General features: G+C 41.2%; 1 protein-coding gene across 2 annotated transcripts in view; it reads right to left on the bottom strand.

Moving 5' to 3' along the window:
* Positions 1-948: 948 nt before the first annotated feature.
* Positions 949-26,219, bottom strand: part of PDE8A (phosphodiesterase 8A) — a 171,513-nt gene continuing 146,242 nt past the window's right edge. For both annotated transcript variants that reach the window (XM_058294733.2, XM_058294732.2), the window contains exons 17-22: positions 25,800-25,998; positions 23,191-23,408; positions 21,682-21,814; positions 19,264-19,431; positions 3,813-3,942; positions 949-2,278 (exon numbers count right to left, since the gene is read on the bottom strand). In XM_058294733.2, coding sequence (XP_058150716.1) covers positions 2,172-2,278; positions 3,813-3,942; positions 19,264-19,431; positions 21,682-21,814; positions 23,191-23,408; positions 25,800-25,998 — 955 coding nt within the window. In that variant the 3' untranslated portion in view covers positions 949-2,171. The remainder of the gene's footprint in view (positions 2,279-3,812; positions 3,943-19,263; positions 19,432-21,681; positions 21,815-23,190; positions 23,409-25,799; positions 25,999-26,219) is intronic.

The raw sequence follows: 26,219 nt of genomic DNA, 5'->3' as shown, positions 1-26,219 counted from the left end.
ATCTGATGGCAATCTCATTCTAGTTCCTTTGTAAGTGATCTAAGTTTTTCTCTTGGTGCATTTTCACTAGGTATAGATTTAATTTTTCTTATTTTTTGGGATTAAGTGTGACCTTTAAATCTGGGGACGTGCCTATCTTAAATCCTAAAGGTTTCTTGGCCTCTTTCATTGCATAGTACCTCTCTACAATCATTTCTCCCTTCTGGATCTCCTATTACATTCATTTTGAAGCATTTCAGACTATCCGACTATTCTCTATATTTTAACTTTCATATTTTCCATTTTTATCACTGTTGCATTCTGGGTGATTTCTTTACATCTGTCTTCCAGTTTACTAATTCTCTCTTTGGATATGTCTGGTCTTCTGCTAAACCTATACAGTGAATTTTTTTTTTCTTTTGTTTGTTTTAGGGACTATATTTTTCATCTCTAAAAGATCTATTTGGTTCATTTCCTTTTCAAACTTACCTGTTCTTTTTAAAAACTAACTTGGTTTTCCTTATGGTTTCTAAGGCTTTCTTCAAACGTATTAAGCAAATGCATCTTAAAGTCTCTGTCAGGTTATTCTATTACTGTTGTTGGTGGTACAAATTATATATATTGCCTGTACCACTGTCTCTATCTCATGATGAGTGAGTTCCTCTTCTTTCCTGGAGGAAGGGAGATGGCTTTATTCCCAGTTCAGTCCACATTTATCAACTTAAGGCAAATGCCTTCTCACAGGAAAAAGGGGAAGGGTGGGATGCCCTGACATCTCTGAAGGGTATCAAGTGGTGCATTAAAGTTAGTTCTGAGAATTTTCTTACATATTCATCTGTCCCTGTGTGATCTTAGAAATGTCTACTAATCATTACCATAAAATAAAGGCATCTTCTTTATTTAGAAAGACAAAAGATTAAATATATGAATAAAGCAAAGCACAAATAAAACTACAAAGAAAAAGTGACATGATTTCTTAAAAACAAATAGTTTAATTTCATCTTTATCTGGAAAAAACAAGTTTAAAATGAAATGACAAGCACTTTGACATGTCATAAGATGTCATTTTTTATGGTATTAAACTTAATCAAAATGTGAAGATACAGAACCCTTTATAAATTTCTGGAATCAAAGATTCCCAATGCAGATGAAAACAGGTTGGTTACAAAATGTCAATTCATTAAATTTCCATTTTTGTTCTTTGTTTTTATAGGGACTATTTTATAGAAACACTATAAAATACGGCAGACTTTTAAAGACTTAGTTATAAAAATTTTAGGAATATAAGTTCTAATTTTTCTTTGTGAACCAAGAAGAATATAATTTTACCTTGAGAAGTCATCTGCAAAGCCCATCAGATCACGAGAGCTGTTTCAGAGCTGTTTTTTATACAGTAGAAGAAGCCTTTCTCCTTTAACTCCCTAGAGCAAGGCCCACCAAAGAAATGGCCTTTTCCAATTAGCATCAATCAGAAAAGTTTAACATATGCAAGTATTTCTATAGTGCAGTAAAAATGTCATTTTTTAAATATTTTAATTTGCATTATGAAAATAAGTCTGTATACCAAGCAATGCATATTTAATGAATATGAATCAGGTAAATCTGGTCATGGCATTTAAGGTTGGCTTTGGCTTTGACATATTTTTTAATTCATAGAAAATATTGAACTTCTAATAAAATAAATAAAACATCTTAATTGATATCAATAATCAATCTCAATTTCTTTTCATTTGCTACTCAATTTTAAGAGAAGTCACTTTCAGTAGTGTTCCCGAGTGAGTGCACCTTCTGTGATGTGGAAAGCTGCTAAAGAGCCGACTGCCATTAAGTGCTCTGAACGTAATTAAGAGAAATGTTTACAATAAAGACATTTTCTGTCACTGGCAGGAAACCCTTTGCAGGGGCACTTCCAGGCCTTGTTTTTTTACACGTAACGCATATGCTAACCTGTGTTTCATGTGACTTACTGAAGAGCCCCTGCAGCAGCCCCAAGTTACACGGATGACATCTCAGTTGATGGCAATGGCACTGGATGGTGGCTGCTGGGTACTGACGCCCCTTTGTTCTTTCACAGGCTCTGCAGGCGTGGGCACTGTCCTGCCTAACACTGAAAGGACCAAGGAATTCTGGCTGCCTCGGGTCTTCCAAAATGACCGAGGGACAAAGCTTCAGGGCCCAGGGCAGTGTCAGCACTACTGAGGAGGTGGTCGGAGGCTCCGCAGCTTCATTTCATCCAGTCCTTTCCAATACTTAAAGTTGTTGTCAAGATGCTGCATTAAATCAGGCAGGTCTACAAAGGCTGGAGAAAAAGATGGGAATGTGAATTCTTATTACAGCCTCAGTTTAGAGATTTAGGCTTTCCAATGACAAAGCATTTTGAGGAAGAGGGACAGACAGGAATATCATTTACATAAAGATAAACAGACCCAGGCAAATAGACACACAGGAGTTAAACAGACACACCGCAGCAGCAGTCTGCAAAAAATTGTGGTTTTACTGAAAAATCCTGTACTCAATGCCAGCATCTCCTCTTACGATCACCTGTTGAGCTGATAATTGTAAATAAACAGAAGGTAACCAACCAATCTGCTTAATGAACATTTAACTAGCATCTTTGGGTCTGAGAAACTGGGAGTTGGGAACCAAAAAGTAGTGACCTCAGTATATGGCAGTGCCCTGAGTGGCTCTCTCCCTGCTCGCCCCCACCATCTCTTCCATCGGCACCACATCTCTGAGAGGCGGGTGGTGATCAAGCCATTTTATACGTGAGGAAAAGGAGGCCAGGCCAGGCCAGGTGTCTGGTCCTAGAACCAGAGAGCTGCAGGGGCCGAAGCCGGCTCCCAAAGTCATGCTCTTTTCACCGCCTCAGTCCTCCTGCCTGACCCCGAGGCCCTCGGAGCCCGGCACCTCTGCGAGATGTGAGCTTATTTCTTCCAGACTATTTGAATTGGAGGCCCTGGATCTGGCCACGATCTGCCCTGCAGTCCTTCCCTCAGAGTGCAGCACTCAGAGCACAGCAGGTACCCGGAAAATGTTAGCATAATCCCCATCGCGGACAGGCTCCTGTGCCTCCACTGAAGGTTAAAAGATGGCTGTGCATTGGTCAGAAAGACTGGGCTGCTCTCAGGATAGTACAGAGCAAGGCTGGGAGAGGCTGAGGAGAGGCTGGGGAGAGGCAAGATGGCAAAGGGCTGTCAGAAACACTGTGGGTTTTGGAGTCAGCATTACTGGTTTTGATCCCAAGTTCAATTTCCTCATCTATAAGACAGGCATAATGACCCCTATGCCTCCAGGGGGCTTAATGAGAAAATGAACAAAGAGCACCCAGCTCTCAGGGGCTCTTGGTGATGGCTCATTTCTTCTCCCTCCCCACGTGAAGGTCTAAGTCCTAAAGCATATTCTGGAGTCAATTACACTATTTACTTTTTAATTTGCAGTTTCTGAAAAGATTCATTGGGAGAATAAATACGGCAAGTATTTAGAAGATGTACTGACAAATTCCTAGGAGAAAACAATGGTGCCTGGAGATTTAAAGTCTAGCATCAAACCACCACCCCACTCCTCTTTCCTGAGAAGGAGATAGAGTACTTATATTTTTATCCTCTTTCTTCAATTCTCATTTGTTACCTAAATAACCCAGTTCCTGTTCAGTTTCAGAAATTCTACTCCAGAGAACGTCCCAGCATCTAACCGAGAGGGAATGGGCTTCCATGGTGAGGTCTGTCAGGGTCAGCTGTTAATTTTTAGTGGGAGAATGGGGAGAAGAATGTAAATTTGGGCCAAAGTAACAAAAAATCTTATTTTAAGCGAAGACATGCTACAAGATTTCTTACCGTCCCAAGCATCAAACATGTCTGTGATGAAGTAGTCGATGAAGGAGATCTGGGATTTGGGGATGCTGCAGGTATTTCTGTCAAACACCGGCATCACCACAGGTAGGCCCTGCTGCTTCTCTTCATCTGTCTGTAAAGCAGGAAACGTCTTGTTACGGAACTCTAGTATCTGGCTCCACAAACCCCTAGGAGCAGCCCCTCTGCCAGGGCCTCCCCCTGGCAGCCTGAGGTCACCGCAGTGAGACGCTGACCACGGCAATCGTCAAGAAAATGCACATCTGCCAGCAGCTACTAACTTGTTCTCAAAAGGGAGGCTCCTCTGTGGCAAGAGAGAACACACCAAACCCAACCCAGCTTCAACACCTGTACGCCTCCTTCCTGAAGCTCCTCGGGTGAGAGTCCAAACAGTAGCCATTAGCGTGTGAGCACATCGGTTAGCCCGAGCTGCTCCTGTCACCCTGCAGCCACTCTCCTTGTGACCAAATGCTTCAAGCGCCGGGCACCAGGACGACCGTGCTGCGTGAGAAACAGCCCCACTTGCCGAGAAGAGTTTAGTGGCTGCTTCTCGTTTACAGCCAGATTATTTTATTTGAAAAGGTTCTAAATACGCTGGAGATCCAGGAGCCCTGCACTGAAGACACGTATTTTAGCCAGACTCTTCCAGCACATCCTCAAGTTTCCAAAGAGACTTGCAAAACAAACAAACAAACAAACATCAACCGACCAAGCCAAAACTGAAAATACAATTTAGACCTGGGGAAAAAGGCAAATTTATCTCGATTGTTTGATATAACGACTTTGATATAGTCTTGGTTTTGGAGAAAAGAGTGCAGTCATGCCCACAGGGTAGCAGCGCAAGACAGAGAAGCTTCCAGGAATGGGGTGGAAAACCGGAAGGCTACTACTACAGGGTCTGAGGGTGTGCAAGCAGAGTCATGGAGACGGCCTGCTGGAGCCAGGGAGCTGGAATGGGAATTAAGGTGCCCAATGGGGCCAGGCCACCCACAGTAGGAGGGGCAGATGACAGAACAAGAGCTGAACACAGGACTGAGTGAAGTGGGTACGGGCTGGGGAGAGCAGCTCAAAGCTAAATCTGGGCCTTTTGGGCAGATCTAATGCATGTACTGCACAGCAGCCTTTCTCACTGGATCCTCTCTGGAAGGGGTCAGGCTATCCCTCTGGCTCTGCAGACCTCAGGGCACTGGGAGTTATTCCTGACTGTTTCAGAGGGCTTTTGAGAGCGTGAGGTGCGGGCTACCTGCTGGGCCAGCTCTAGGAACGACGAGGAGAAGGTGGCTCTGTTTAGAATGAAGGCAGTGGAGTTAAAGGCTGCAGGAAGGCCAGCGTGGGGCTAGAGTGGCTTCTCATTGAGGGTACAGAGATGCTGGGGTGTGAGAACCACAGCAGGCCTCTACCTGGAGAGGCCTTTTCTGAGGGGCCTGTCACGGGCAGCTTGTGAAATGTTACCAGCACCCTGAGTTCTCAGTGAGGGGCTATGGCTGGGGTGAGATACGTGTGGAAGGTGCACCTTAGGCTCTGCCAACTGCCAGAAGCCTGGTTTTCAGAGGCTAAGTTCTGTTGGCCATTCTGGAACTGCTGTGGAATTGCTGGCCTGAGGGTGGGGGACAGGTGTTGTGAGTGGCCAACACTGGGGCAAGAATTTGGGTGTTTGGCAAGAAAAAAGGAAACTTATTGGGAGATCGTCTACCCTACCCCTAACCCTGCAACTGTCCCCAGGAGCAATTCCAAAGCCCCCCCGCACTGCTGACGCTGGCCAGGACCTCCCCAGCCCCATCCCACTCTCCTATGCTGCTGGCCTTGGCTGAGGCCTGGCAGTCCCAGCAGGCACAGGGACTCGGCCTGCTCAGGCCGCGGCTGCATCTTGTGCGGCTGGCAGCGTGCCTGCCGTGCTGTGCACAGAGGTGCGCTGAGGCCCACGTCACTGGCACCAAACAGGACATAATGGTGTAGTGTTCTAGAAGTACTAGTTAGGGCCAGGTGGTTTGTAGTGTTGTCCACATTACCTAAGCCCTTACTTGATATATATATATATATTTTTAAAAGATTTATTTTTATTTATTTAATTCCCCTCCCCTCCCCCGGTTGTCTGTTTTCTGTGTCTTTTTGCTGCGTCTTGTTTCTTAGTCCGCTTCTGTTGTCGTCAGCGGCACGGGAAGTGTGGGCGGCGCCATTCCTCGGCAGGCTGCTCCCTCCTTCGCGCTGGGTGGCTCTCCTTATGGGTGCACTCCTTGCGCGTGGGGCTCCCCTACGCGGGGGACACCCCTGTGTGGCACGGCACTCCTTGCGCGCATCAGCACTGCACATGGCCAGCTCCACACGGGTCAAGGAGGCCCGGGGCTTGAACCGCGGACCTCCCATGTGGTAGACGGACGCCCTAACCACTGGGCCAAAGTCCGTTTCCCGTATATATATATTTTTTAAAGATTTATTAATTTATTTAATTTCCCCTCCTCCCCTGGTTGTCTGTTCTTGGTGTCTGTTTGCTGCGTCTTGTTTCTTTGTCTGCTTCTGTTGTCGTCAGCGGTACGGGAAGTGTGGGCGGCGCCATTCCTGGGCAGGCTGCACTTTCTTTCGCGCTGGGCGGCTTTCCTCACGGGTGCACTCCTTGCGCGTGGGGCTCCCCCACGCGGGGGACACCCTTGCATGGCACGGCACTCCTTGCGCGCATCAGCGCTGCGCATGGCCAGCTCCACACGGGTCAAGGAGGCCCGGGGTTTGAACCGCGGACCTCCCATATGGTAGACGGACGCCCTAACCACTGGGCCAAAGTCCGTTTCCCTGATATTTTAATCTGGTTATTCACCATTGCTGAGAAGGAATGTTAAAATCTATGACTATGATTATGGAATTGTCTATTTCTCCTTTTGATTCTGTCAATTTTACTTCATCTGTTTTGAAACTCTGCTGTCAGCTGCACATACACTTATTTCTTATGTCTTTCTACACTAGTCAAGTGTCTCACTTCATATCTGCTCATAGGCTTTGTCTGATATGTACTATCTGATAATATGGCCATTCCAGCTTTCTTATGCTTACAATTTGCATGCTGTATCTTTTTCCATCCATTTAAACTGAACCTATCTGTACTTTATATTTAAAATATGTCTTTCTTAAACACCATGTAAATAGGTCTTGCTTTTTTATCCATTCTGCTAATCTTTTAATTGGAATGTTTTCTACACAAACATTTAATGTAAGTATTGATATGACTAGTGTTAGATCTACCAATTTACTATGTGTTTTCTATTTCTCTATTTTTCATTCCTGTTTCTCCTTTCCTGCCTTTCGTATTAATGTATTTTAGAATTCCATTTAAATATATCCACTAATATTATAATATAAACCCTTCACTTTTTAGGCTACTAAGCTAATATTGTAACATTTCATAGGGAATCTAGAAACCATGGACCCATACTGGTCCATTTACCCTATTCCATCCTTTATGCTATCCTTGTAGTATGTCTCATAGCTACACACGTCATAAACCATATAAGGCAATTCATAATTTTTTAATTGTGAGAACATATAACATAAAAAATTGCCATGTTAGCCATTTTTAAGTGTACAATTCAGTGGCATTAATTACAATCATAATGTTGTACAATCAGCACCAGCATTACCTAAAATTTTCATCTCAAGCAGAAACTCTGTACAAAAATTAAACAGTAACTCTCCACTCACCTATCCCAGCAAACTCTAATCTACTTTCTGTCTTAATGAGTGCGCTTATTCCAGATGTCCCATATGAAAAGAACCATACGTTCGTCCTTCTGTGCCAGGCTTGCTGCACTCAGCATAATGACTTCAGGCCCATCCACGTAGTAGCATGAGTAAGAACTTCACACCATTTTGCAGCCGAACAGCATCCCCCTGCATGAACATCTGTTTGTCTCTTCATCTATTTGTTGGCAGACATTATTTCGCCTCTTGGCTACTGTGACTAATGCTGTTACGAACCTGAGTGAACAAGTTTCTGCTTTCAGTTCTTACTGGCACGTACCAAGAAGTGGAACAGCTAGGACATATGGCAATTCTACGTTTAACTTCTGAGAAACTGCAGTTTTCCACAGCAGATTCACTATTTACATTCCCACAAGCAGTGTGTGTGTTTCTCCATATCCTTGCTATCACCCTTTGTTTGTTTGTTTTTAAGTTTTTAGGAGATAATGGGGATTGAACGCAGGGCGTGCAAGGCAGGTGCTCAACCACTGAGCTACATCTGTTGCACTGTTCTTTTTAATGATAGCCATTTCCTAGTGGGTGTGAAGTGGTATCTCATTGTGGTTTGCTTTTACATTTCCCTAATGACCAATGATACTGAACATCTTCTCATATGCTTACTTTCCATTTGCATATCTTCTTTGGAGAATGTCTATTCAAGTCCTTTGCCAATATGTACTTTTTTGCCAATTGATTTTTTAATTAAAGAAACCGTGAGCTTACAAAACAATCGTGCATAATGTGCAGAATTCCCATACATCAATCCTCGACCAACACCTTACAACACTGTTGTGGAACATGTTACAGATTATGAGAGAACATCAGCAGACTATTACCACAAACTAGTCCATAGCTTACATTTGGTCTATTTTGTGCATATACCCCCTATTATTAACACAGTATTAGTACTGTACATTTTTTGTAGATCATGAGTGACCACTCTCATATTTGTACTGCTAACCACAGTCCACCTTCTGTCACATGGTTCACTGTGTTATACAGTCCCATGCCTTGTACATTCTATCCAAAGTATACAACTCAGTGGCTCTCATTTTTATCAGAGTTGCGCAGTCATCACCCCAGTAAACCTTTTAATGTTTTCTTTAGTCCAAAGAAAAAAACCCTTTATCCCCCTACTATCAACTCTTAACATTGATACAGTACTTTGACATTGACACAATAATATTGCTGTTATGCATTATAATTAAGTTTAGAGTAATTATATTTCCCCATGCATCATTGTATTCTTACCACTGTGTAACCACCATGTAATAGAGACATACATTTGTTCTAGTTCGTAGAAGAACATTCTTGTATTTGTACTATTAACCACAGTCCTAATCCACCTCTGGGTTTCCTGTTATTCACTCCCTAGATTATTTTCCAGTTTTCTTTATTTTTAAAGATTTTTAAAATTTTATTTCTCCACCCCCACCCCCTGGTTGTCTGCTCTCTATGTCTCCATTTCACACTGCCACCATCAGTGAATGAGTATTCTTACTTCTCTGCATCCTCTCCAACTCTTTGTTAGTCTTTGGTTTACTATTTTTACTTTTTAAAGGATTTATTTTTTATTTCTCTCCCCTTCCCCCTTGTCTGCTGCCTGTGTCCATTTGCTGTGTGTTCTGTGTCTGCTTACATTCTAGTCAGTGGCACCAGGAATCTGTGTCTCTTTTTGTTGCGTTATCTTGTGTCAGTTCTGTGTGTGCGGTGCCGTTCTTGGGCAGCCTACACTTTTTTGCTCTGGGCGGCTCTCCTTACAGGGCACACTCCTTGTGCATGGGGCTCCCCTATGCGGGGGACATCCCTGTGTGGCACGGCACTCCTTGCGAGTATCAGCACTGCTGTGGGCCAACTCATCACATGGGTCAGGAGGCCTTGGGTTTGAACCCTGGGCCTCCCATGTGGTAGGTGGATGCTCTATCTGTTGAGCCAAATCTGCTTCCCAATTAAAAAAAATTTTTTTACATTAACAGCCATTCTAATGGGTGTGAAATTATCTCATTGTGATTTACATCTCCCTGATGGCTAATGATATTGGATATCTTGTCATGTGCTTTCTGATCATTCTTATTATTATTTTTTGGAGAGATGTCTATCTAACCCTTACCCATTTTTAAATTGAGTTGTCTTTTTGTTAAAAGTTGTTGGATTTCTTGGTATATTCTGGATATTAAACCTTTATTGGATATGCAGTTTCCAAATAGACCATTGTTTTTTTTTTCATGATAAAGTCCTTTGATGTGCAGAAGTTTTTAATTTTGATGCGGTCCCATTTATCTTTTTTCTAGCAACAGGAATTTATTGCCTTACAAGTTTAGTTTTAAGGCTGAAAGACTGTCCAAATCAAGGCATCATCAATACAGTGCTTTGTTCCTGAAGACTGGCTGAGGGCGATGTGGGCTCCTCTGCTCCTCTCCCTTCTCTTCTGGGTTTTGCTGCATTCAGCATCTTGCTTCTGTGGCTTTCTCCTTCTGAATTTCATTCTCTTTATAAGAGAATGGACTCCAATAAGAAGAATAAGACCTACCCCAGGCCATGACTTAACTGAAGTAACCTTATCTAAAAGTCCGGATTACAACAGGTTTACACTCACAGGAATGGATGAACATTAACATAATTTTCTTGGGGTACCTACAGTTTCTTTTAAAATAAATACGCTTTTACCTTTTGAATGTTTCAAATAGCTCTATACATAGTTTAAAAGGCAAAGCAATATAAAAAGGCATTAAAGAAGTCTCCCTTCATCCCTATCACTGTCACCCCATCCCCCAACCCCTAAAGGAAACCATTTTCTTAGTGACAGGTTTATCCTTGCTGTTTCTCCTTTTGCAAAAAATAAACATTTTCTCTTTTTACATATAGACAGCATACTAACATATGCCTTTTGAAAGAAAAATTTAAACCGAAACTATCTCTTGGAAATCCCTCCAAATCAGTTTGTGGAGCTCGTTCACATTCATTTTAGAGCAGCATGGTATTCTAACGTGACACACACGCACTTTTGAGAAGCTCTATTCTTGTAGCTTTTATACATTTAATAATATATTTAAAACTTTTTCCTATTTATGTAATTTAACATACCTACTGATGTGCTATAAAAAGTAAGGATATTGGAACAAAAACAATTTCTATCACTAAATTCCTCCCTTCCACCTCCCAATTATTATTAGTTATAGAATATTAGTTACATAAGTTTATATTTTCATGGTCAAGATTTATCACATTTATACTTATTCCACTATCCTTGATTCATACCAATGTATAACAGCAGATATGTATTCATTAGAATGCTCATTGTCAGGCATTTTATAATTATTTTTTCCACTCTTGAGCGTTGTATTATGTTTCTTTCTTTTTTTAAAGATTTATTTATTTATTTAATTTCCCCCTCCTCCCCTGGTTGTCTGTTCTTGGTGTCTTTTTGCTGCGTCTTGTTTCTTTGTCTGCTTCTGTTGTTGTCAGCGGCACGGGAAGTGTGGGCGGCGCCATTCCTGGGCAGGCTGCACTTTCTTTTCACGCTGGGCGGCTTTCCTCATGGGCGCACTCCTTGCACATGGGACTCCCCCAGGCGGGGGACACCCTTGCGTGGCATGGCACTCCTTGCGCGCATCAGCACTACGCATGGCCAGCTCCACACGGGTCAAGGAGGCCCGGGATTTGAACCGCGGATCTCCCATATGGTAGACGGATGCCCTAACCACTGGGCCAAAGTCCGTTTCCCTCTTTCTTTTTTTTGTGTGTGTTAAAACTGACTAATTTATTTAAGTTTTCCACAGACTTATTTACATAAGAACAAGCAGGTTTATAAAATCCTATTATGAAACTGCGTTTGAAGGTCACTCTGGAGACTACCAACCAGAAAGAATGGGGCTGAGGAAGGCTGAGCTTGTTGATGTGGGAAAGAAGAAGGGAAAGTGGCTCACCAGGCCAGCCTCACAAGTAGTGTCGTCTTATGTTTCATTCTTGGGATAAATTTAGTGTTTTTTAAGAAATTTCACAAATATGAAAATATTTTCTCTTACCTGTATACATAAAAGACAACTTAGCTTAATATAAATCTCTCAGGTTATACTTGTAGTCCATCAGAATTCTATAGGCATTATCTTCTTGCCTTCTGGAAGTAAAGCTTGCAGTAGAAAAGTCTAATACCATCTTCCTCCTCTTTTCTCTATCTGTATTGTTAAGGATTATTTATGCTTTAAATTTAGTACCTTCACCAGAATATATCTTGGTGTTGCAGTTCTATAATCAATTTTTAAAATATGTTTAAATTTTTTAAATTTAATTGCCTTTTAAAAAAAAGATACATAGATCACAAAAACTATTACATTAAAAAATATAAGAGGTTCCCACATACCCGACACCCTCCCACATCAACAACCTCTTTCATCGTCGTGGCACATTCATTGCGTTTGGTGAATACATTTGGGAGCACTGCTGCACCACATGGATAATAGTTTACATTGCAGTTATAATCAATTTTTAATAGAACAACATGTGCCCCTTTTGTATGTAGATTTGCTTTTTAAATTTTATAAGTTTTTCTATTATGTCATCCAATCATTTTTGTTTTCAACTTAATTTAATTCAATCTAAGGAGTCCATTCATAAATAATGCTTCACTTCCACATCTCTTATCTTTTCTCTAAGTAGTTTTTCCTCTGTGTAAGTTTCGAAAGATTATCTGTCACATAAGCAGGGTATATTCTAATTCTTGCTGCTTCTGAGTTATATTTCCATAATGGCCTAACTTTTTCATAATCCTTTTGAATTACGTCTACTGTGTTCCCATCCAAAGGATTTTTTGTCCCTTCATCTCTTGTTGTTTTCCTTTCAAAGAGAGAAGAAACTCCCAGTGAAAGACAGATATGGCTCAAAGAGAAACCATGTAGCTCTTAGGTCCTCATTTGGTTATCTCCATTTTTCTGATTATGTTCAGCAGCCTGCTTCTCTGCTTTACGACTCTTTGGCTCAGAAGAGATGAAGCAAGTAATTTTGGCATTGTTGTAACAATTTCAAACATTGCAGCATCAGCTGTTCCAGCACACCAAAATAATGCAATGGCTTGGCTTTTAAAAACCATCCTAACCTTCATGGCATCAGAGGCTGATTATGACAGAGCTTTTACTGAATCTTGGAAGCATCTCTAATCAGCTTAGGTGTTAGGTGTCTACTGGGCCATGTGGTTGCCTGGACCCCTCACCTGCTCCGTCTATAATGAGGGGCTTATTTTCCTGCTGAGACCAGTCACCATCTCCGTTCTGGATCCCAGGCCCAGTCCTTCTCTCCTTACAGTCCTTCCTCTCATGGCTCCCACGGTTGCCTGGCTCTCACAGTGCAGCATCCCCAGTCCTGGCTGGCCTGGCACAGCCCTGAGGAGGCGGCAACAGCAGCTTCTCCCAGAGCCTCCACTTCTCCTGGGATAGTGTCCCTGGTGCCAAGACTATCCCAGGAGAAGTGGAGGCTCTGGGTCAAGACCTCATCTGGGTTATCTCTGGAGGGAGCCAACCAACTTTGGATGGAGGTTCTCAGTCCCCTTCTCATTCCACAACTTCCAACCCATGGCACAGGTTCTGCCACTGCAAAGTTGGATAGTGAAGAAGAGCAACTTCTGGTTTGTTCTCCCTGACACCCAAGACTATGCAGGCCTCACAACTGGAGGAAAGATGGAGGGAATGCCCATTTATCTGTTTTTGTTATAGCTTGTGCTTTGGGTCTAAAGTCTAAGAAACCATTGCCTAACAGAAGATCCAGAAAATGCTTCCTTAAATTTTCTTCTAGGAATCTGATAGTTCTAGCTCTTTTATTTAGGTCCTTGATCCATTTTGAGTTGATCTTTGTATATGGTGTGAGGTAGAGCTCCTTATTCCTCTTCTTACAAATTCCTGTTCTTTTCCAATTGCTCTTTGCCTCCTTTTCAAGAGGGTTGATTTCTGAGCTCCCAATTAGATCCCACTGGTCTATATATCTGTCCCTATGCCAGTACCATGTTGCTCACAATATTGTGACTTTGTAATAAATTTTAAGATTGGGAAGTGTGAGTCCTCCAACTTCATTGTCTTCCAAGATTGCTTTAGCTATTTCAGGCCCCTTGCCCCTTGATATAAATTTGATGATTGGCTTTTCTATTTCCACAAAGAAGGTTGTTGGAATTTTGATTGGGATTCATTGAATCTATAAATTTCTTTCGGTAGGATTTACATGTTAGTGATATTTAGCCTTCCATTTCATAAATGCATAATGTCCTTTCATTTATTTAGGTCTTCTTTGATTTCTTTTACCAATGTTTTGTAGTTTTCTATGTACAAAACCTTTACATCCTTAGTTAGATTTATTCCTAGATATTTGGCTCTTTTAGTTACTATTATTAATGGAATTTTCTTCTTGATTTCTTCTTCTCTTCATTGCTTGTGTATAGAAACACTGATTTTGGGGTGTTGATTTCATACCCTGCCACTTTGCTGAATTCATGTATTAGCTCTTGGAGCTTTGTTGTGGATTTTCTGTTTATAGGATCATGTCATCTGCAAACAGGTAAAGTGTTATTTCTCTTTCCAATCTGGATGCCTTTTACTCCTTTTTCTTGCCTAATTGCTCCAGTACAGTACAATGTTGAATAACACTGGGCATCCTTGTTATGTTTCTGATCTTGCAGGGAAAGTTTTCAGTCTTTTACCATTGGGTATGATGTTAGTTGTAGGTTTTTCATATATTCTCTCTCTCATGTTGAGGAAGTTTCCTTCTATTCCTAGTGTTCTCAGTGTTTTTTTTATCAAGAAGAGGTACTAGATTTTGTCAAATGCCTTTTCTGCATCAACTGAGATGATGTGTTTTTTCCCCTTGTATTCTGTTCATGTGGTGTATTACATTAATTGATTTTCTTAGGTTGAACCAATCTTGCATTCCAGGGATATATCCCACTTGATCATGGTATATAATTCCTAAGTGCCAGATTCAGTTTGCTAGTATTTTCTTGAGGACTTTGCATCTATATTCATCTGTAGTTGATACTGATCTATAGTTTTCTTTCTTGGGGGTACCTTTATCTAGCTTTGCATGAGGGGAATGAAGAGGGAGTGTTCCCTCCTTTTCAATTTTTTTGGAAGAGTTTGAGCAGAATTGGAGTTAAGTCTTCTTGGAATGTTTGTAGAATTCCCCTGTGAGGCAATCTGGTCCTGGGCTTTTCTCTGTTCGGAGGTGTTTGATTACTGACTCAATCTCTTTTCTAGTAGTTGGTTTTGTTGAGCTCTTCTATTTTTTCTGGACTAAATGTAGATAGTTAGCATATTTCTAAGGATTTGTCCATTTCATCTAGGTTATCGCATACATTGGTATACAGTTCAAAATATCCTCTTCTAGTCTTTATTTTTTCTCCCACCCCCCTGTTGTTTGCACTTGTCTTCTTTTTAGGAGGCATTGGGAACTGAACCCAGGGCCTCCCATGTGGGAGGGAGGTGCCCAATTGCTTGAGTCACCTCTGCTCCCTGCTTGTTGTGTCTCTCATTGTGTTTCTACTGCATTATCTTGTTGCAACAGTTTGCTGTCTTGCTTGCCTATCTTTAGAAGGCACCAGGACCTGAACTGGGGCCCTCTCATGTGGTAGGCATGTGGCCAACTGCTTGAGCCACATCCACTTCCCACTCTTGTAGGCATTTCAGCAAGACAGGTAGTTTTCTTCGTCAGCCTACCTAAAGGTTTGCTGATTTTATTGATCTTTTCAAAGAATCAACTTTAGGTTTTACAGATTCTATTGTTTTCTTATTTTCTATTTCATTTATCTCCGCCCTAATCTTTATTTCTTGCCGTCTGCTCCTTTTGTTTTTTGTTTTTGCTTTTCTTTTCCTAGTTCTTCCAGTTTTGAAGTTATACCTCTGATCTGAAATCATTTTTCTTTTGAAATGTAAGCCATTAGAGCTATAAATTTACTTCCCAAGGCTACCTTCTCTGCAGTCCATAAATTTTGTTATGTCTTCATTTTCCTTCACCTCAAGATATTTTCCAATTTCATGTCTGATTTCCTGTTTAACCCATTGGTGGTTTGAGAGTATGCTGTTTAATATATTTGTGATTTTTCCATTTTTCTTTCTGTTATTGATTTAAATATTTGAATTTATTGAGACTTATTTTGTGACCTACATGTGGTCTATCCTGAAGAATGATCCATGTGCATTTCAGAAGAATGTGTAGTTTATTTTTGTTGGGTGAAGTATTCTAGATATGCCTGTTAATGGTCTAGTTGGTTAGAGTATCAGTCAAGTCCTGTACTTCTTTATTGATTTTCTGACTAGATGTTCTATCCATTACTGAGAGTGGTATATATTAAAATCTCCTATAGTTAATGTAGAACTGTCAATTTCTCTCTTCAAACCTATATTTGTTTCATATATTTTTGGGCTCTGTTGTTAGGTACATATATAAATGTTAAATTTTCTTGTTGAATTATCCCCTTTATCAGTAAATAATGGCCATCTTTGTCCCTTGTAACTATTTGTTGCTTATGTCTATTTTTTCTGATCTTAGTATGGCTATTCCAGCTCTCTTTTGGTCCTACTTGCACATGGCATATTTTTTCCATCTTTTCACTTTCAGCCTACATGTATCTTTGAATTGAAAGTGAGTCTACTACAGACAGTATATAGTTAGGTCTTGCTTTTTTATCTGTTCTGCCTATCTCCTTTTGATTGGAGAGTTTAACCCATTTAAAGATACTTTCGATAATATAAGTTTCTTCTGCCAATTTGCTATTTAGCCTCTGTAAATCTTATACCTTTTTTGTCCCTCATTTCCATTAACACCTTTTATTTTATTTTTTATTTATTAATTTTATTTATTTCTCTCCCCTTCCACACCCTGCCCCCAGTGTCTGCTCTCTATGTCCATTCACTTGACTGCTTCTATCCATTCACTGGACTGCTTCTGTCCTTATCAGCGGCACCAGGAATCTGTGTCTCTTTTTGTTGCGTCATCTTGCTGTGTCAGCTCTCTGTGTGGGTGGCGCTTGGGCAGGCTGCACTTTCTTTCGCGTTGGGCGGCTCTCCTGATGGGGCGCACTCCTTGTACATGGGGCTCCCCTACGCGGGGGACACCCCTACATGACAGGGCACTCCTTGCGTGCATCAGCACTGCACATGGGCCAGCTCCACGTGGGTCAAGGAGGTACGGGGTTTGCACCGTGGACCTCCCATGTGGTAGGCAGACGTCTTATCCATTGGGCCAAGTCTGCTTCCCAACACCTTTTATATTTAAGTGATTTTTTTGGGTACAATATAGAATGGCTTCTCATTTCTATTTCGGTATATTTTTCATCTATTTTCCTTGAAGTTAGCATAGGATTAAAATCAATCATGTTTAACTACAACAGCACGCAGATATATTTTTCTTCCACTCCTCTGTCCCCGACTTTTTTACTTGTTACCATTGTTTATATCTTTGTACATTGCATATCCAAAAATAGAGACTTATCTTTTTTTTTTTTAAGGAGGTACTGGGGATCGAACCCCAGACCTCAAATGTGGGAAGCAGGCACTCAACCACTGAGCTACATCCACTCCCCAATGAGAGCTGTTTTGTTTGTTTGTTTTTAGGAGGTACTGCGGATTGAACCCAGGATCTCGGATGTGGGAAGCAGGTATTCCACCACTTAAGCTGTATCTGTTCCCCTATCATTACTTCTTATGTGTTTGCATTTTAGAACCTGTAGGAAGTAAGAACTAGAGTTATATACCAAACAATACACTACAATAATTCTGGTATTTATAATTATTCAAATGGTTACCTTTATCACAGGTCATTTATTTCTTTATGCCACTTTGAACCACTGCCTAGTGTCCTTTCCTTCCAGTGTGAAGGACTCTCCCTTTAGCACTGCTTATAGGGCAGGTTAGTGGTGGTGACTCCTCTCAGCTTTTGTTTATCTGAGAATGTTTTAATCTCTCCCTCATTTTTGAAAGTCTTGCCGAATATAAAACTCTTGGCTGGCAGTTGTCTTCTTTCGGCACTTTAAGTATTTCAACTTACTGCCTTCTTGCCTCCATGCTTTATAATGAGAAACCTGGCATTTAATTGAATTGGGACTCCCTTGTATAGAACACAGCCTTGCAGCTTTCAGAACTTTGTCCTTGTCCTTTGCATTTGATACTGTCATCAGTATACGATGAGGCATACTTTTCTTCATGTTTATCCTGTTTGGTGTTCTTTGGGCTTCTTGTATGCGCATAGTCACATCTGTTAAATCTGATAGGTTTTCTGTCATTATTTCTTTGACAAGTACTTCTGCCTCTTTCTCTTTCTTTTTCTTCTGGACTTATCATAATGTATACATTGGTGCCCTTGATGGTATCCAGGAAGTGTTGTAGGCTATTTTCACTTCTGTAGTTTTTTTTTCTTTCTGCTCCTCGGCCTAACTTATTTCAAGTGTCTTGTCTTTGAGTTCACTGATTCTTTATTCTGCCAGCTCCAATCTGTTCTTGAAACTGTCCTGGGAATTTTTCACTTCAGTTATTGTGGTCTAAAAACTCCAACAGTTCTGTTTGGTCCTTTTCTAAAATTTCTATCTCTTTACAAAGACTCTCACATTGCTCATTCATTGTTTTCCCGATATCCTTTAGTTTTTTCTCTGCATTTTCCTTTATCTTAACTATTTTTAATATCTTTTTTTTTAATCCGCCCTCACCCCCACCCCACCCCCCACGGCTTTTTGCTCGCTGTCTGTAGCAAGTGTTCTTCTGGATCTGTATTTTATTTTTATTTATTTATTCCCCCCCCCTTGCAGCTTGCTTACTGTCTGTTCTCTGTGTCCATTTGCTGTCTGTTCTTCTATGTTTTGGCTTGTCTCCCTTTTTGTTGCGTCACCTTGCTAAGTCAGCTCTGTGTGGTGCTTGTGGGCTGGCAGCTCTCCGCAGCGTGCAGGTAAGCCTACCTTCACAAGGAGGTCCTGGGTTGCGAATCCAGGGCCTCCCATATGGCAGACGGGAGCCCAACTGATTGAGCCACAGCCACTTCCCTAAGATCATTTTTTAAAGAGTACATTCTAGTCATCTTCATTGTGTTTTCTGGACTTACCTCTTCCTATGGATGGGCCATGATTTCCTGTTTGTCTTCAAGAGCTAATTTCTCTGTGGTGAGTGGCAGCTAAATTCTGTTTAGTTATTCTATTCTTAGTTTGTATTCCTGCATTCTCTCCCATGCACCCTCCTCACCTCTGCTTTTCAATGGCTGCTGTTGCCTTGAACTCTTCCCTGGTTCTTCAAGCCAGTAAGACTGCCGGCTCCTATGCCAGTTTTTAGGTGCTTTGTAGCACTGACTAGTTTTTGCCCTCAGGAAAAGAAAACTGTAAGAATAGGAAACTCCGTGCCTGCTTTTGTTTCTGTAATGCCTCAAATTTTATCTAGTCTAGAGTTTATAGTTGTTTTCTCCAGGGGATAGGTCTGATAGGAGCTACATGGCCATTACTACGAGTGGAATTCAAACAGATTCTTACATGGAACGTCCATAATACAGATAAAAGAGGATCTGGGCTGGCAAAAATTAGCATGCCAGGTATATGGGAACTCTGTATTTTATGTATGATTTTTCTGTAAACCTACAACTTCTCTAATTCACAACAAACAAGAAAAGGATAACTCCCTCAACACCTGGTTTAATAAATAGACTCTGGTAAAACTCTCTTTAATATACAATACAGGTAACTTAAGAGACTGCATCTTACCTGAGCAAAATATTCTTCTGAGATGCGTGCAGCCCACTGAATGCAGTATTCCAGAGGTCGACAGGGGTTGGACACATCAGCACACTTAATCAGCATTCGTTTGATCAGAGTCCGGGTCTCTGGCATCCTGAGCATAGTGGTTACGTCTTCTGTATTTTTATTAGTTTCCTAAAATGTCAGTGAGATTCAAAGTAATCTAAATAAGTCTCCAGGTGCCAAGCTCTCTTAGCAGTGTGGCCTCACTTTAAACACAAAAAGGCATTGGCAAGATCTATAAACTAGAGGTTCCCCAAACTAGAGCACTAAGGGCATTTTGAGGATTGAGCTTGGCTCTCATAGATGTAGCAAGATTCCAGCAATATTCCCAGGAGTAGGACAGCACTGGAAGTTGGTTTATCTGTCTTTCCCCTTGGCGTTTTCTTTTTTTCTATTCCATCTCTCACCTTTAATAACAAAGATCCCCAAAGACTGATTCGATCTTTTATTATATATACCAAAAAAGAAAAAAAAAAAAAAAGAGTATGAACCAAAGAAATTACATATTCCTCTGCCCTTGTAGTCAGCAGGCTCCTTGTTCACAACCCAATCCCAAATCCAGCCCTGTGATAGCTGTGATCCTGGGACTTAGCCTTTAGCATTCCATCATCATGTACAATGATACTCCCCCTCACTTGGCCCTTTCATTTTATGGTCTACAGAGGGACTTAAGTTATTTTCTTTTGATCTGCATTCATAACATTTGTGGTAGGCATAGTAAGGATTATTATTTTATACTGGGTCTCAGAGAGGTGAAATGACTTGTCCAAAGTTACCCAGCTGGGTCAGAATGAAAACTTAAGTATCACATGCTATCTCCATCACAAGGAATTAATTCATGGTTAATGGACCCTCTGGTTACAGGGCCTCTAAAGAGAATTTTGGCTGGAAGAGGGAGTACTGGGGCAGAAGCAAAGAAGTCTCCTCATTCTGATAGCGTGCCCATCAAGCAACTTCTCTGAAGGAGTTAGTCATGTGATTTGAATGTGTCCAAGAAGGCCTGATGGGTCCATGTCAGTGGGGAGATCTGTCATCAAGATGGCCAGGTGGACACAACCAATGCTACTTCTATGGCACTCTCCTTGCTCCAAGTTTCTACTGTCAACCAGCTTTGTTCAGACTCTTCTTTTTTCAGATGTGTTAACACCTTCAGTGTGACTGCAGCTTGGTATCGCCAGCCTTGAAACTATTCTTTCAGGTTATTTTGTATCTGCTCTGATCAGTGAGTGATGATTTTCAAGCTAACTCCCAGAAATAACCCCAAGTATTGATAAAAGAAGTTAAGAAACATGATTTTCAAGTACAGTAGAAGACTCAGCTAAGTGTGGGAACTACCCAGACTAGATGAAAGAAATCAAATATGTAAGTTCGGTACTTTCCCTTTAGTGGTTTGGGGTCAGCCAGACACAGTGGCTTGGGTAACAGGGCACAGCACAATAAAAGAGGCTGGCATGGGTGCCTCTGCAGGGAAAGCCCCTGGAAGGCAGTGAAGTCAGGAGCAGGCTGGGAAGTGTGAAGGGAGCAGAGTTCTCAACAGTTCTGAACATCGGGTTAAGGAGCAGGTGTGAAGGGGTAACAGGCTAGAAAGCCAGAGGGTAGACAGAAGCCTGGGCATGGCCAAATAAAAGGAATGACCCTAGCCCAAGAGGAAAGGTCATCCCTGTGCACGGCCAAATCTCAGGATGGTGAGAGGAGTTGGTGATAGGAGGTGAGTGGTATATAAGACTGTGAGCTGGTACCAAAATTCTCAATGGATATAGGGTAGATTTAAAAAAGCAGAGAAATGGGCTTCCCTTCTAAGAGGGTCATGAAAGAACATATTCCCTAGGTTGATCTCACAGTGAATCTAGCGTAATAAGTACCGTTTATTAGGTGCCTGACATGCCCATCAGTCCTCTCTATGCTTTGAGACTTTTTATCCCTACCCTACAGACAAGGAAATGGTATAGCAGAACTAGGATGAGAATTCAGGTCTGTTTCCTCAGCTGTGGTCTCCTGCCTGCAAGACGTTTAATGTTAAGACTTGCTAGGCAGTTGTTGTGGACTCCAGGCCTCAAATCCAGAAATAAGGTAAGGGATAATGTCACAAGGACTGTTGGTGATACCACAAAGCAGGGTGGCTGGAGAGAGACCTCACGGGCTCTACCTGGTCCCAGAATGCCCAAGAATGGGGGAAGAAGACTTTTGTGAGAAAGGATTAAATAACATTTCTTTTTTTTTTGGCTAAATTTTTTGTGCTTTAAATAATTTCTAACAAATTAAAACTAAATTAAATGAGCCTATGGAAGGAATCCTTCCATGGGTCATGATATCCTAGATCACATGTCACTACAACACCATAGGGACTCAAACACAGGTTCTCTCTGCAGTAAATTTCCTTACCCCATTTTCTTCTAGTGCTGCCAAGGGCTTGTTGATGCTGTTGACAAATTTGTTGACATGCTCGAAATGCTTTGTCATTTCTGTGGCTAGGACCATGTCGATAATACTCTGGCGCAGTGTCCGATAGTCATTCCTGTTTCAGACAACAGATGAGAGGCTGCTATAGACCACTAATCCAGACCAGACAAGTACTCCTGAAAGCAATCTGTTATCCGGGATATGTGTTCACTTCAGTTAAAATTCCAATATTTTTGGAAGTTGCAGGGCACATTTTAAAAGAATGTTGCAGAAGTTCTGGGTTTGTACTTAGACTGTTAGCAAGTGGAACCCAAACAGAAGTTATAATCAGAACTTTATGGGCAAGTCTTCACACATGAAATGTTTATGATTTCATTCTGTATAATGTGTATAGTTCTAGAATAAAATAAAACATAGTAGGGGGTGAACAAAGTCAGCTCTTAATAAAGATGGAGATTGGTGTTTATGAAGCTTATATCCTCCATGTAGGTATCTGGAGACCCAACAATTCCAGTGTAAAGTGAATTCTGAGGGTACTAGACCGTTGGCTACAGCTGGGAAAATCAAAGGGAGTACTTAGAAGAAAAACTAGGGCTGGAAGAAGAGTTATTTTTAGAAGAGGTAATCCATATAATTAGAAATTTGAAAGGTATGGAGTCTCTACTGAACTCCTTTTCTCCAAACATCCAGTTCCATTTTCTGGAGAAAACCAAAATTAGTAGGATCTTGTGTACTTTCCTAGGTGTAACTGATGTATCTATATATCTACTTTACCTCCACCTCTGAAATCCTGGAAGATAGCAGAAGGGAGTGTAGTAGAAGCAAGAATACCCTGTTTGAAAAATCCAGGTCAATAAGTATCCCTCATGACAGATCACTTTTCTCTCCTTCCAGCTGACACTTGTTGAGTCCCTCCTATGCAACAAGGTCCTATGTAAGGCACCAAGGGACCAGCCTTCACCTGACATGCCCTTCCCCAGCTTAAGAATTTAAGACCTTTAACAAATAATACAGACATTTAGTGATAAATGTGCTAAGTGCCACGAATAATTAGAGGGTTTAATAACAGTGCTGTGGGTCAGAAAAGGCTTCTCAAGGACATGGTGTGTAAATGGAGACAACAATAAGGAGAAATTTGCTGAGCAAGGGAGGGCAAAGTGGAGTGTTTTGGGCAGAAATGTGAGATGAGCACACCTGAGACTCTTAAGGTGCAGAGAATGTCACAGGGCCCAATATATTATGCTAAGTGAAAGAAGCCAGTTACAAAGGATCACATACTGTACGATTCCATTTATATGAAATGTCCAGGACTGGCAAATCCACAGGCAAAGAAAGTGGGCTAGGAGAACTGAGAGGGAATTGGGAGTGACTGTTAATGGATTTGGGATTTCTTTTTGAGGTGACGGTTGTACAACTCAATGAATATATAAACACCACTTTACAGGGCGAACTCTTAGTACACGCACTAAGCTTCCTCGCTGTCATTCTTACCTCTCCATGTTTTTAAAGATATTGCATTTATCATCCTGAATGGTCAGCTGGAAGGCCAGGGCTGCATGGTGGCTCTCCAGCACAGCAGTGTCATTATACAAAATGGCCAGCTGGCTTCCAGCGTTACACAGGAAGGAATTGGTTCTCCCGGGGTGATCCACATCGTGGATGATGGCTGCAATGAGGGCAGCGGCCTCGTCAACTGGATCTAAAGTTTGCTGAAAACAAGAGATCTTTTAAAAACTGGAATGTGCAAGAAAGGCTTCTCTGTGATTTCCTTTCCACTGTATTACTTTATGGGAAAAGAATACTGTGTGAGCTAATCATTTTCCTAGACCCCTTACAGCAGCTTTATCTTTGCAAATGGGTTTATGAGGGAACGTTATCTGATTTTCAGTCTCTCTCACTAGTTTGTCCTGAATGGATAAAAGTCACCTCCTCAGCCAGTCTTCCTGTAGACTCATCACAAAAAAAAGTTCCTTGGTCTGAGATACTGACTTGAGTAAATATAAACTAATATTACTCAGTTAAGACCAAAGAAAAGAAAGACAAAACAGTTTAACCGTTTTTCAATAGTATGTATCACTCATATAAATCAGGGAATGGTTAAGGGGTACTATTTCTGTCAGGTTGGTGTCAGGGTTTTGAGAGTGATCTGGAAGTTTTCCATCTTTTGCTCTGGAAAAGTTGATGCAGTGTGGAAAACTTCCTTAAAGGTATAAAGAACTCACTAGTCCACTGGGGTTCGGAGCCAGGTTTTGAAAATAGTTAATAGCTAAAAAATTACATTCAATCTTGACTTTTGTGAATTTAAAAGTTTTATTTCTAGAAAACCATCCATTTTAAGACCCTTGAATTAGGCACACATGTATATGGAGCTTTCTATTCTTTTCCATTTCCAATTTGTGTATTTCTGGTTTTTTTTTTTTAAATTTCTTGGTTTGGCTAGAATTTAATTTTCTTGGTTATCTCAAAGGACCATTTTCCATTTATCATTTGGCTCTTCCCATGTTTTTTAAGTAATGAAAGCATTTAAAACTATGAATGCATACGCTGAAATATACTTTTGGCTTCATTCCATAAATTTTGATATTATAGGTTTTTCATTTTTTTGTTTTATAAGTAACCTGTCATTTTGGGTTTTATTTCCTTGTTGATCCCAAAATTATTCAAAATATTTTCTCATAAGTGGTTGACATTTTTAATTTAAGCTTTAGTTATTAAATTTTAGTTTTGTTGTATTGTGATTAGAAAATATAGGCTATGAAATTCTGAAGTTTATCAAGATAACTTGTGGTCTAGTATAAGAAAGTTTTTGGAAATGTTCTACAGACACTTGAAAAGAAGGACTATATCAAGTAGATCAAGAGCTTTAACTTTAAATGGATGTATTGGATGGTTTGTGAATTATATCTCCAATGCTGTTAAATACTAATGGCTTTAAGTCAGATTTCTAAATGTACATTATCTATAGAAGAGTTAAAAAGCAATAAATTACAGCAAAAATTGTGCTCAGTTTATATGGTGAGCCATATTGACCAATGTCCCTCCTCTGCCACTTCTTTTCATAATTTAGAAAACATTCCTCTCTCTGGACTCTTATCTGTGGTCTTGGTCATGTTCTTTTTTAAGGGGAAAAAAAAAAATACTAGAGAGAGAAGAGAGAGAGTAACTCAAAGACCCAGATCTGAGAACGTTTGCCGTTTGAGGAATCAATATTTACACAATACTGCAAAGTGTTAGATGTCATTATTTCACTTTGTTCTCCTCTATACATTAGGCCAATGTTATAGGTGAGGAAGTGCAACCAGGAGGCCCGTGCCCTGGCTCTGCCTGACTGCAGCTGGTTCTGATCTCCAGATGCCAGTCTCAGTTCTCATGAGACCCAGTTTTCTTAGAAACAAAACCAGAGGTTTGATTCTTCTGCTCTCAAGTATTTCTGCAAGTGAAATGGTTATGCCACTGCAGCTCCATTTTATGATGGCTCTTGAAGGAAATAACACAAATACTTTGGCAAATCAGTACAAGGCTAACTACTATTTCAATGTAAAAAAACTCTTTCCTAGAAAGCTTGGTTTGGGTGTGGGTAGTGAGTAACTTTCATTGTATGCAACTTTTCTTCTGGGAAGTTCTCCTCACTTTTATGGCAGTAGTATGCCTCAGTCCCTCTCCCCTGGATTCTCTATTCACCCCTTCCTTCTCCCATGCTATCTCAAAGCTGAATCTGTTAAAGCAGGGATTCTTAACCTTTTTTGTGAGGTATTAGGTGGGGACCTTTAAGTAGCACTCCCTGGGACAGTCAGCTGGCTATACCTGTCTGTGGGTCTACAATGAGGCGCCTAGAACAGCTCCTCTCTATTCCTGCTGGCCTTCTCACAGGACCCTCGTGGCATGGCTGGGATTGTGTCATGAAGGGACATAACTCCCCAGAGCCACAGTGTGGCCTCCTGCCTGGCTTCTCACATGCCGGCCTTCCTGGGCCAGGCTGTACAAGTATGGGGATCACTCCTGATAAGTCATTCTACCGAGCATCCTACGGAGAGAGAAGGACACGTAGACTCTGCCCACTACTCCTGCACATTAAACATGGAGCACCAACATCTGCTTACCTTTATCCTCTCTCTTGAGAGAAAATAGGCAGTGGCGTGAAGCACATCAGCAGAATGTGTAGAATTGTGGTAGGGGTTAGAAGAATGGTAATTGGCTTCAATAATCTGTAACCATGATCTCATTGTTGACTCAGAGCAGTTTAAGAATTCACAGATTCCAAAGCGAGCAAACATTTTGAGACCAAGGTAAATCAAAGGCCTATAGAGAAAAACACACACAGCATTAAAAGCGATGACGAAAAGTGCCTTTTTGAGCCTTGAATAGGACCCAACAGACAAATCTGAGCTACGCTTCAAAGAGTGTGCATGGCAGAGCCCGGGCCTGTGCTGGTCTCTGTTGCTCTTTCTCCCCTTAGCTGATGCCAGCTCTGGGTGAAGCCCAGTCCCAAGTTCTTCCTTCTGGGGTCCATGATGTACTGG

The sequence above is a fragment of the Dasypus novemcinctus genome, chromosome 3 (genome assembly GCF_030445035.2).
Source record: "Dasypus novemcinctus isolate mDasNov1 chromosome 3, mDasNov1.1.hap2, whole genome shotgun sequence".
NCBI lineage: Eukaryota > Metazoa > Chordata > Mammalia > Cingulata > Dasypodidae > Dasypus > Dasypus novemcinctus.
This window is presented reverse-complemented; position numbering and strand designations above follow the sequence as displayed.